The 12747-nt window shown below is 35.3% G+C and overlaps 2 protein-coding genes across 3 annotated transcripts; one reads left to right on the forward strand and one right to left on the reverse strand.

Moving 5' to 3' along the window:
- The first annotated feature begins 183 nt into the window (after nucleotides 1–183).
- On the forward strand, nucleotides 184–8352 carry LOC144441476 (uncharacterized). Of its 2 annotated transcripts, XM_078131056.1 has the most exons (8): nucleotides 184–361; nucleotides 2494–2689; nucleotides 3539–3820; nucleotides 4160–4204; nucleotides 4794–5062; nucleotides 5579–5729; nucleotides 6944–7033; nucleotides 8074–8352. In XM_078131056.1, exons 1-8 carry the CDS (start codon nucleotides 254–256, stop codon nucleotides 8256–8258), a joined length of 1326 nt encoding a protein of 441 aa, XP_077987182.1. In that variant the 5' UTR covers nucleotides 184–253; the 3' UTR covers nucleotides 8259–8352. The 2 variants fall into 2 exon arrangements, with proteins under 2 accessions (XP_077987182.1, XP_077987183.1); XM_078131057.1 differs by lacking the exons at nucleotides 6944–7033; nucleotides 8074–8352 and adding an exon at nucleotides 6846–6919.
- A 1600-nt stretch (nucleotides 8353–9952) lies between these two features.
- On the reverse strand, nucleotides 9953–10621 carry LOC144440574 (uncharacterized). Its single transcript, XM_078129961.1, has one exon. The coding sequence runs from the start codon at nucleotides 10619–10621 to the stop codon at nucleotides 9953–9955; it is 669 nt and encodes a 222-aa protein (XP_077986087.1).
- Between the last annotated feature and the right edge of the window lie 2126 nt (nucleotides 10622–12747).

The raw sequence follows: 12747 nt of genomic DNA on the forward strand, positions 1-12747 counted from the left end.
ATTATTAGCTTACTTCTATAATTCGTAATGTTATTTAAAGAATAAAATATACTAATTATAATTTCGTTTTTGATAAATTCATCCCTAAATAAGATAAGTATCACGAATCTACACACTGAAAATATTCATATGGATTCCCCGTGCTATTTTTAGCACAGTTATTTCCGGCTTCTTTGCCACACTTCGTAGCAGACTGAGCTCTGCGTCGCGATTTTAGTTTGGGGATTTCCCTAAAAATAGCTGCGATTGGACCATGTCCTCGGTTGGTATGAAAGATGAACACAGGCAGCTGTTGAGGCGCTTAAAACCTGATATTATCAAGGATTTAAACGCAGGAAAGGTTGTCGAATGTATGTCTGACGTAAGTTCTGTTCAGCTACTCGTAGTTAAGTTCCGACATCAAGCTTAGTTTAGCAAGGCTGTTACGTGTTAGGTACATGTGCTCATGTGTATATCAACTCGTCCCAATGTCAACTCGGATCAACTCGGCCCACTCAACTCGTCCAATATTCAACTCGCCCCAACTCTTTACAATATAATTTACCGTTTGCATAAATGAAATCGAACCTGGTAGTACTCAGTTTGGAGGGTACTGCAAATGTTTGCAGGGACAAGAAGAATGTTATAACACACACTCTGAAGTTTATCGCTCTGAGTGATGGTGATGAGGACTTGGATATTGACAGTTGATAACTTTAAGGATGGATCTCTCTCTATAGTGGTCTGAGGTTCAACAAGGTACAAGTCAAATGAATTTGGAGGTATACATGTACATCAGTACTCATTTATTCTTGTTACTAGTGTCAGAACTCCTATTTAAATAATAGATTTTTGTTACTTTATATACATGTTTGTATTCATATACCACACATAATTATGCACACACAATACAGTACAAGAAGGCATCAAATAAAAAATGTTAAATGGTCAACAGTTCGTTGACCTTTGACCTAAATATTATCATTTTTCCAAAAACAAAATTGGAAAATTAGTCTTGCCTGTATAATAGTCCTAAAAATGTACTTAAGTTACTTTTAATAATAGATGACTTTTAACATGTTTGTATTGGTATTGATTAACATTTGTAACAAGCCAGCACAAAACTAATGTTATCCAATGGCGATTGTTGTCATTTCAGTTTTCTTGAATTGTCATGAGTGCACAAGTGGCCCCTGTCAGATCTGAAATCAGCACACTTGACTTTATAGAACTTGCAAGTTTCACCCCAAAAACCACCTAGCAACACAAGCACTGAGGTAGGAAGGACTACCTCCATGTATAGACATTAGAGGGATTGATTTATAGACTTTGGATCTTTCTCCAATGTTTATAAATTTATCATAAATTTTATGTAAAATATGTGAAATATTTTGTCAGAAAGTTAGTGTCAGTTTCAAAGTTTTTTGCTGTATTGATGGAACTTGTGTCAAACCATAGTACAAATTGAAAGCCGTGGCAATCACAAAATTCCCATTAGCCATACCCAGGATGTACCTCATGGACCTCTGGTTTGAGGCACTGGCAATACTTTGTAAACCCCTTGTAGACATTTGAAAGGCACTATTATGTACTACACTCATTTAGCATTTACATACATATTCACACCTGTACATTTAAAACCACCTTATAACTGAACAACAGCCAACGTTACATGGTATATTGTTGTAGCTTCGTTCCAACTATATGTGGCAGATGGGCTTGTCTGTAAAACAACAACAACAACAACAACAACAACAACAACAACAACAAATATATACCTGCTAAAACGAACAGGGATACATAGGCCTTTGAAGTGTTGGTTGCTGAAGATTTACCTGTAAGAAACGTTGTAGATTCAGTGTCTGATCTGGATCAACATACAATTGAACATTTAATTAATTATACAAAAGTCATTTTTCATTGGAAATGTTTTATTTCTGTAGTATATCCAAACTGCCTCACATCATTACAAGGTCTAGAAAAATGCATTATTGTGCAATACTTGGGAATTAGGCTGAACACCCATTCCCCTTACGTCACATGCATCTTTGAAGTTTACACCAAACTTGGTCCAGGCTAATACTGCTAGACTCATTCCTATGTTTATTTTTCCTCATAGGGGAAATTTCAATTTTTTGTATTTGTATACATTATTTGTTTTAAAACTGTCAAACACAAGCGCAAGACACATCATAAAAAAAACTTTACACCAATGAAAAGCTATATACTATCTGTATTTTTTCAGCTAATGAGATCTGTGCATGCCTCAAGCAGATACAATCTTTAAAGAATTCATGTATACATTTTCTTAGGTCTAATGAGTTCCAACAAGGGTTGCCTTATCAACATAAGGGAACCCATATTGAATTTACTGCAAGTCAGGTCTTACTGGTAAGGCCTTTTCAATATTTCCATTACATTTGGATAATTTTCAGTAAAATGATTTGTCTTGTAATTAATTAATTAAATTTGTCATTAACACTTTTTTCTTGATCTCTATGTTTGTGTTTATAGATCTTTGATGAAGAGGATGAACAGAATATCACCTATTCAAAACCTCCCATAGATCAGGCCAGAAAACTGATTGATATCCTCCTCACAAAAGGTCCCACAGCATTTGATAAGTTTGTAACTGCTTGTGAATCATGTCATAAACATATAGCTAAAAAACTGAAAGAGGAAAGTGGAAGTACAGATGCACAATCCCAAGGTGAGTTGGCTATCTTGATTTTTTCCATATATTGATTACCCCAATTCCTACTGGGCTTCTTTATGACTGGATTTAAAATATTGACACAGTCACAATGAGTCACTATTGTATGTACAGAGCATGTAGTGGTACAGTAAGATCTTTGATAACCTTGCCCTCACATTCACAGTGAATGGAACTGCCAATACAAGGCATCTGAGCTGTAAGTGTAACTCCATGGCTTCCAGATTATTGTACCCCAGAGACTTGGCTATCTGGCATGAAAATGTCATTTGTCAGAACACAAGCCACTGTCCCAAGCCAGATAGTTAAGTCTCTGGACAAAGATTATTATTTTTCTTCACAGTTTTCAGTTATCACTATTACCAATGTTTGTAACAGATGCCTATGTCACACCTCAATACTGTATAAAGCTCATAAAGTGAACATTGATAAAGGACCATCAAATATTATATGTTAGCCATGTACACCATATGGTACATTAGCTTACTGTACAGGGGGAAAAACTACCGTAACATACCGCCACCTAGTGGTAGCTATGGAATGGAGGTTCATCGACCGAGACAGATCAAAAGCTTAATGCTACAAAACTTTTAACTGCTTGTGTGTTATAACCTTTGTAAATCATTTAATCTACAAAGCTGATGAACGTTTTTGGTCATAATACACTTATAGATGATGACTTTGTGCAGTCACTGGCTAGGAAAATATAAAAGTGATATCTAATTGTGTATGACAGCCCTCTCTTTACAAATTCTGAGTCAGTGACACAGAAGGTAAATTATGAGTCAAAATTTATACAGGGATATATTTTGTACTAAAATTTGTTTTTACTTTTGTATATTACAGATGCTGTCCTCAAGGAAGCAATCATGTTTATTTACAATGAGGTAACCTTGGCTCAGTGTTTAAAGGTTACTAGGTGTCTTGGGTTAAGTACTGTTGACCAGGACACCATAAGGAATAATTTCCAAAATGATGCAGAAACACAAAAGCATAGAATGTTTGTCAAATGGCAAGAAAAGAAGAAACAAAATGCAAATGTGGATGAATTGGTTAAACAGTTAAATGAAAATGGATGTACACAGCAATCTGAAGACATGTTAAAGCATTTACAAGAAAAGGGATATGGTAAGGTTTGCTATGAATGAAGTATTTACTTTTCATGCATACCATATGTTTGTTATCTGACAGATGTATTATGCCTTCTGGAATAAAAATAAAATCTTTGCTATCAACTGTGAACTCTCTTTAGTTTTGAAAGCCAAAGCTAATGTAAATTCAGTGAACCACACACAAACATATACTTGATCCTTACTGTCAATTAAGAGCAACCAATAGCCTTGAAAATAAGTTTGATATTTGTGAGATTCATTGAACCACACTTGTTGTTATATATTGTGTCACCAAATATCATGTGAAACTGATCCAAAACATGAATAACTGATGCATCACTTTTCGTTTTCACAGATCATCTTGCACTTTCCTTTGGAAACTTACAAATAAGTTCACCAGGTAAGTATTCCATTTGTTCTCTTTATTCATTCTATTATAAATGTTGACATGTTTTTGACAGTTTTGAGCCAGCTAAATGTTTTAATAATAAAACATTCTTTATACATATGTGTGTGTGTGTGTGTGTGTGTGTGTGTGTGTGTGTGTGTGTGTGTGTGTGTGTGTGTGCATGTATTCATAAATGTAGAATTTGGTCCCAGGAATTTGACGTCATCTAGAGAACTCTTATTTATTAATTGTACAACTTTCTTGATCAAGTCAATTTTGTTGAAATTAATTTTTTACTTGAAAGCCGGGGTTTGATTTTAACCTACTGGTAAAATTTAACTCAGTGGTTTAACTTTAATTTCTATTCCAAGTAATATCAAGTACATTAATAGGACTAGTGTATCATTAAAAAGTATTTATTTACTGAAGACACATAGATAAAAGTAATTATCACGTATAAATGAGACATCATTTGCACAGCATACTGGTGGTATTTATTATATTATTTATATATTATTGCATACCTGCATGCAAATGATGTGCAAATGAGGGCGTCATATCATCCTGTACATTGTGTGTATTGTTTTACATGTTCACATAGACCAAAGTGCACGTCAACCAGTGCAGTGCACCACAACTCAAGATCAGGTTCCAACACACTCTCAAGGAGCTGCTGCATCAGTAACATCTCAAAGAGGTGTAGTGGCCCCTCCACCACCTCCTCCCGTAGCACCACCACCCTCTGATCCAGTCTTGTCTCAGGAGGCAGAAGATGATTTCAAAAGTTTGCCAGACTTCACAGCTACACAGTTTCAGTCTTTAATGAAGAGATTGAAAATAACAAAAGAACAACAAAGGCAGATCGGTGAGGTGAGTTTAATCTGGCTGAAAGAATACTACTGGTACATCTCAGTAACAGTAATTTGCAAATTTGTTGATTTTCATTTTTTGTAAAAGTGACTTAACAGATGAGTATATGGATATAAGTAATATCCAAACAACTGAAAAACTTAGTTTAAGAAAAACAAAAGTCAAAAAACAAAAATTGATAGACACCGATTACAGAATTTTTATCCTTTGTATTTTCAGCATTCTCAGTCAACCATTTATACAAAGTAAAATGAAGATGAATAAAATTTAAGGTAAATCATTAATTGACATCAACCCAATGAGTTTATCATCTCTCTCTCTCTCTCTCTCTCTCTCTCTCTCTCTCTCTCTCTCTCTCTCTCTCTCTCTCTCTCTCTCTCTCTCTCTCTCTCTCTCTCTCTCTCTCTCTCTCTCTCTCTCTCTCTCTCTCTCTCTCTCTCTCTCTCTCTCTCTCTCTCTCTCTCTCTCTCTCTCTCTCTCTCTCTCTCTCTCTCTATTCATTTTCATCTTTACCAGAATGAACTTAGTGTTTGGAATTTTATTAACTTTTGGGGCAACTCAAAGCAAAGGCAAACAGCTCGGGAAGTTGTCAAAGCAGTAGAAAAGCTGTTGAAGAGGTCAGACATAGGCAATACTTTGAGAAAACATTTACAGCCAGGAACAGCAGGTAATTACCCAGATTATTTAGACCTGTTTTTAATCTACTGTGATGTTGTACAAAGCAATAGACTTTTTATTTTCAAAACATTACTCTATTTCCAGACAAAACATATGGAATTCTCACATCCCTGACAATGTGAGGAGTGTGGGAGATATATAGGTCAAAAGATATATAGATGATGAAAACTCCTTAGAAATAGAAATTCTCCAACTCTTTTGAGATATTCCGTCTCAGCCCATTGGTGGTGTGGGGTTCTATTCTCCTACTCGTGTGAGTTATTCCATCTCAGCAGATTGGGGGTGTGGGGTTCTATTATTCTCCTGCTCATGTGAGATATTCCATCTCAGCCCATTTGGCGTAGGGGTTCTATTATTCTCCTGCTCATGTGAGATATTCCATCTCAGCCCATTGGGGGTGTGGGGTTCTATTATTCTCCTGCTCATGTGAGATATTCCATCTCAGCCCATTTGGCGTAGGGGTTCTATTATTCTCCTGCTCATGTGTGATATTCCATCTCAGTCCATTTGGGGTAGGGGTTCTATTATTCTCCTGCTCATGTGTGATATTCCATCTCAGCCCATTTGGGGTAGGGGTTCTATTATTCTCCTGCTCATGTGTGATATTCCATCTCAGCCCATTTGGGGTAGGGGTTCTATTATTCTCCTACTCGTGTGAGTTATTCCATCTCAATCCATTATGGTGTCACTGCAGATTCTATTAGCCATGAAAGTAAATACTTCATGAATGTACATCAAACATGTGTGGTGAACCGAATTTATCGTAATTATGTAATATCTACCAAACAATATTTATCAGTCAAGACATAAGGAAAGAGGTTTGTATTAAGCAAAAAACACGCCAATTATTGGAGTATCTATTTAGATATAAATAATTTCAAAGACTCTGATCCAAAGTGTATGTTTATTTATAATTAGTTATGGAGGGATTGTTAGCAATGCACTGAACAAGAATGCCACTACTATAAAATAGCTAGATGTTAATAAGGAAAGAGCAATGGAGACTTGGGTCAGAACTTCAACCCAACCCAATAAAGTTATGGTTTAATCCACTATATGCTACTTATTTTTATCTTTAAAAGCTCTTGTTTTTATGTTATTCCAGGCATTCCATTGATGTGAGGTTACTTCTTTATTTATTTGTTTTTTTGTTGTTGTTTTTTGTTTGTGTGTTTGTGTGTTTGTTTGTTTGTTTGTTGAAAGGTCCACGGGAGGATGAGAACACAGGAATTCTGAGTATGGATTTTAAAACTAGACACGAACTCAGTCTTGCATTGAGTATTGAAAAGGATGGTAAGTTTCATAATGCTACAGATAATGCAACCAGTGAAAACACACAGGTGCATTTGCTTGAATGAAGTGAGCTACGGAAAGACTTCTGTGCATGCAAGGACAAAATTAGGTAGAAAGAACAGTGTACAAAAACAACAGGGGTTGCCTCTGATGTACCAGTTGTTCTTGATTGTACTATTCTATCAGTAAACAGAGTTATAGGATCCTGGCCATTGTGGTTTTTTTTTGCTTTGATAAGTTACCAACGTAACACTAATTACACTGTATTTCTTTGCATGAAGCTCATCTCATTCCTGCTTACCACAGCAAGCAAACACACCAGTGTTTTTTTGTGGGTTGTACTATAACAACACCATGACATGTGAGTGCAAGTTTGGATTACTCTGGGCATTTGCACAAGTGTTTGTAATGAACTTTGTGGCTGTACTGGCAGCACCTTTAATAGCCAAGTACCCACACTTGCACTCATGAAGTGTGGCATTCTGTTATAATCATATTTGCAAATCATCAAATATTGTAAGGAAATAAAACTATACATGCACAAGTGATTTCACATACATGGATGCTCTGTGGTGTATGTTATACCATAGACCCTACAGTGTAGGGTCTATGGTTATACCTACAAGTGTTTATTAAACAATCACCCTGGTTTCAACCACTGCAAGGGAGGGGTGTAGGGAGGGGTGTCTGTCTGAGACCCCCTCCCCAACCACACACGTTCCTTGAGAAAAGGTTACCATGAAAGCGCTCAGGGTGTGAACACAGTTCAGTACAGTAATGTTTTGGGTGCTGCACCATAGTATATGTGCATGCACTAGTAAACATCCAAGATTGCAAGTGCTCATGTTAAGTTGCTGTTCTGTCATGTTTACCTTGCATTATCAAGTTTTCCTACTGTTTGCTCATGTGATGCTGTCTCTCTGTATAATTTTGCACTATCTCTTAAGTGTTTTGTGCACTAAACCAAATTACCCATTTGAGCATTTGGTATGTATGAAGTTAATGACTTATATTGATGTTTGTTTTTGTCTCTTGTATAGATCTTCATGACTGGAGGGGTATAGCTTATGAACTTGGATTTTCCACCTTGCAGATTCAGTGCCTTGAACGACAAAAAATGGAGGGTGTTCTTAAAGCATGGGATACAGACCAGACTGCCACAGTTGGAAAATTCTATGACATTCTTGTTAAACTGGGAATGACTGCATATGCGTCCAAGTTGTGAAATACAAATCAGTCATGACTTACAACAATTTATAAATTTGAGAGATTTTATTTGAAAAGTAATTTTGATATATCAAAAATATACATTAATTTTGATATATCAAAAATATACAATCTCATTTTACACGAAAATAAAGACTTTCAATTCTTTATCACAAATGTGCCATTAAAAAAATTGTCTGAAATATTCCCTACAGTAGATACCGTTACACTTCCCAGGGATGTCATTCTTGGATGTACTACTGAACAATGCATTCCTCCAAATATCATGTCCATTTTCTATTTTCCATAATACTATTGAATGGCAAAAAATATTAAGTTTATTCTGAAGAATGATGTACCATGTGTTTACGTTGTTGCTTTAATCAAAAGCAAAGTAAATGTACTTTCAACTGGATTGTTTTAATTGTCATTTCGTTTGAAATATTGTCACATCTTTAAATCTCAAGGTTTTGTACATGGTGCCATTTAAGCAGGAAATTCAATCTTAAAGGCTACTTACAACAATGAAAGCATAGTAAAATTTCATAATTCAAAATATATGAGAAAATACTGCCCCATGTAAAAGTGTATACAATGTATACCTTGAAATGCATACAATGTACTTGAATTGTTGAATATAGTAGATTCATTGCAACTATATATTTTAGAATGAAAAGAACTGGTTTCACCATTATTATTCAAACTTAGTATTTCAATTACAAAGCACACAGCCATGGTTGTAGGTAGTATTACACTGTATACACATGTCTTTCAGTGAAAATAGATAGCGGTATTATATGCTCCTCAGGGAGTGTATATAGATGTAAATAGCGACTTGGCTATTATTGGTCCATTTTGGTCCATTGGTTACATATTTGTAAAGGGTTTGAGTACATTGTGAAAAAGAGGTATTTTAGAATTTGTATTGTTATTATTATCTTTTGTATGGTGACACAAAATTTTGATCACAATTGACCATTATAATGATATTTTAAGCAGAAAAGCTACTTATGCAAATGAAAGCATTAGTTATAACCATAATCATGTGTGCGACTTTTTACATAAAGGCTCGGCAACTTCTGTGTTACTTGGAAAACTAAAAATCACAATTGATCACTATAGTGATATTTTAAGCAGAAAAGCTACTTATGCAAATGAAAGCATTAGTTATAACCATAATCATGTGTGCGAATTTTTACATAAATACTCAGCAACTTCTGTGTTACTTGGAAAACTAAAAATCACAATTGATCACTATAGTGATATTTTAAACAGAAAAGCTACTTATGCAAATGAAAACATTAGTATATAAACATAATCATGTGTGCGACTTTTTACATAAATACTCAGCAACTTGTGTTACTTGGAAAACTAAAAATTCTTAAAATGAAGACACCCATTATGGCATTACCAAATGTCAGTCATCCTCCATACTATAAATATTTTGTTGGTGAAAATGTATAATACATTTTTGTTTTAAATCCGAATCATTAGCAAAAAACTTTCAAGAGATTGATCAAGATCTTTAGATGCCTAAACATTTTAAAAATCAGTCATTCCATTTCATTTCACATAAAAGACTTAGTATTTGTATCAAAGTCTTATATAAGTGTTACTCATTAATTAACAATTTACTATGAATGAGAAGCTTCATGTTTTAAACATCACGTTTGTAATTTATACTGCCATTAATATTTGCATTCATCATCATCATTAATTAAAGTCGATTTCTTCCCCCTGTCCTTCTTTCCATGTGGCAATCACATTCCTCCATTTCTGCCTGTTCCCATAGTCATTGATGTTTAATCCAATCTGTTTACATTGTCCTTCCACCATACTCTTCCATGTCAGCTTTGGTCGCCCTCTCCCTCTTTTACCATCCACCTCCAGATTCCATGCCCTCTTCACTCCTTCTCCCTCATCTTTCCTCAGCACATGTCCACACCATCTCAGAGAGCTACGCCTTGCTACCTCCACAATTGACTCACCTAGACCTAGCCGTTCCATTAGCACCCCTGAGCCAACCCTGTCACTCAATTTGACACCACATATCTTTCTAACCATAGCTCTCTCTGCTCTCCTCAAGATACCCTCTTCCACTGCTCTCATCACCCATGTTTCTGCCGCATATGTCATAACTGGCCTCACACATGCCTTGTAAATCCGACCTTTCATTGCTAGAGTTAGCCTACAACCACATAGTATGGATTCAAGGTCTCTGAACTTCCTCCATCCCAGTCCCACTCTTTTTGTCACTGCAAGCTCACTGCCTCCTGCACCATCTAAGGTATCACCCAGATAACAGAACTCTTTCACTCGGTCCAGTTCCTGCAGCCTTTCACTTACAGCACTTGCATGCTCCGGGTTATCACCAACAAACATTGAAAGAAATTATTTGCATCTCCTTTTCTATAATAGTTAGCAATAATCACATCTCAAGCAATATATTACACTAGCATAAATATTAAGAATATCATAAAGTGAAAGTATACATTATTGATACTGCTTGTAAAGCGACTACTGATTTTGTATTAAGCAAAAAAGACACCAATTGTTGGAGTATCTATTAATTTAGATATAAATGATTTAACAGACTCTGATCCAAAGTGTATGTTTATTTATAATTAGTTATGGAGGGATTATTAGCAATGCACTGAACAAGAATGCCATTACTGTAAATAAATAGCTAGATGTTAGAGTTTTATAAAATGAGAGTGTAAAGTCATTAACAATTGCTTCCAAACCAACTCTTGAGTTTTACTTGAATAATGGCATCAATAATATATTTTTTGTAATGCAGTAATAGTTAAGAATGGATTTTACTGAGTTTCACAAAGTGAAAGTGTAAATTAATTCACAATGGCTTACAAACCAACCCTTGATTTGTATTTTAGCATAATAATGCATCAATTGCTTCTTTAAATGCAGTATTTGTTTGTAATTAATATAAATAAGAATTTCTAATAACTGGAAATGTACATTTATTAACACTTGCCTGCAAAACGACTAGTACTGCTATACGTTTTTTTTTATATTGAACAATGATGGTGATGGTTTCATTCATAGTATAACTCAGATATAAATATAAATAAGAATTTAACAAAGTTATTAAAGCGTGTTGTATACACAGAAGGGGGTATATTATATATATGCTAAAAACGAGACTGATGGCTGTAACACACTTTTAAATACTAACACAACATTTTTCAAATAAATCACATAATGCTGCCTATGTACTGCTTTTATGTCAGTGTATTATTTAAGAATTGATTGTAGAATACACTCTCCTGTAACAATTTGATTGTCTTGTAAACATAATTCTGTAAACAATCTTGACATTGACAAATAAGTAAAATCTAAAAAGGTTTTACATGCTCACACTCATTTCGTACTAACCTAAAGTGTTGTATAACTCTACTGTAAAGTGTAAGTGAGAAATAAAAAGATGTGTTTTGAAATGGAATAGAAGTACCAATTGAAGATTTATTGCTTTTGAAATCACATTTGTATAGCAGAAAAAGAAAAAGCCTTGCTGCACTGATGTGACGACGTATTGCTGCCATAGCTAGGGAGTTAGGTTTATGGTTATGTTATGGATAGAATATAGTTAGACTCACTAATTTACACCAGATTTGTATCATGAGCAATGAATGGCGATAATTGTCCTACATGTGACTCTATAAACAAGTCTTTGAAAATGACATAGTCCCCGCTATGATTAGGTTTTATGGAACTGGCAGTTTATGGTGTCATTTTCAAATCTAGTTAATGTTGTTTGGCCTCATTGTTTTTGATATCACTACTCTGTTCAAGCATGTGTGAGTTATGGCTTTGGACATGAAAACTGTGCCAACAAAATGGCTGCCAGGCAGCCATATCGGATTGTATCATGGCGAAAATGGATATGCACATGTATGTCATAGAACATTGTGCTAATACCAACTTTGCATGAGATCTGTTCAAGCATGTCTGAGTTATGGCTTTGGACATGGAAAATTCGCAAACAAAATGGCTGCCAGGCAGCCATATTGGATCGTATCATGACGAAAATGGATATGCACATGTATGTCATAACACTGTGCTAATACCAACTTTGAATGAAATCTGTTCAAGCATGTCTTAGTTATGGCTTTGGACATGGAAAATTCGCAAACAAAATGGCTGCCAGGCAGCCATATTGGATCGTATCATGACAACAATGAATATGCACATGTATGTCATAGAACACTGTGCTAATACCAACTTTGAATGAGATCTGTTCAAGCATGCTTGGCGGCCATATTGGATCGTATCATAAAACAAATGGACGTGCATATGTATGCCATAGTATGTTGCCCCTGTACCAAGTTTGAAAAAAATCGGTCCAGGCATCTCCAAGAAACGGCTGCGGATGGACGGACACACAGACTCACGGACAGATGGAACCCAATCCATAAGTCCCCATCCGGACTTCGTCCAGCGGGGACTAACAAAGACTGAACAGTTGAGATGATTTACTGAATAAAGGA

Source organism: Glandiceps talaboti, chromosome 10, assembly GCF_964340395.1.
Source record: "Glandiceps talaboti chromosome 10, keGlaTala1.1, whole genome shotgun sequence".
NCBI lineage: Eukaryota > Metazoa > Hemichordata > Enteropneusta > Spengelidae > Glandiceps > Glandiceps talaboti.

Coding starts and splice junctions, on each gene's coding strand:
- LOC144440574 (XM_078129961.1), bottom strand. CDS start 10,621: ATGTTTGTTGGTGATAACCCGGAGCATGCAAGTGCTGTAAGTGAAAGG.
- LOC144441476 (XM_078131056.1), top strand. CDS start 254: ATGTCCTCGGTTGGTATGAAAGATGAACACAGGCAGCTGTTGAGGCGC. Junction 362..2,493: donor TTGTCGAATGTATGTCTGAC/GTAAGTTCTGTT, acceptor TTGTGTTTATAG/ATCTTTGATGAAGAGGATGA. Junction 3,821..4,159: donor TTTACAAGAAAAGGGATATG/GTAAGGTTTGCT, acceptor TCGTTTTCACAG/ATCATCTTGCACTTTCCTTT.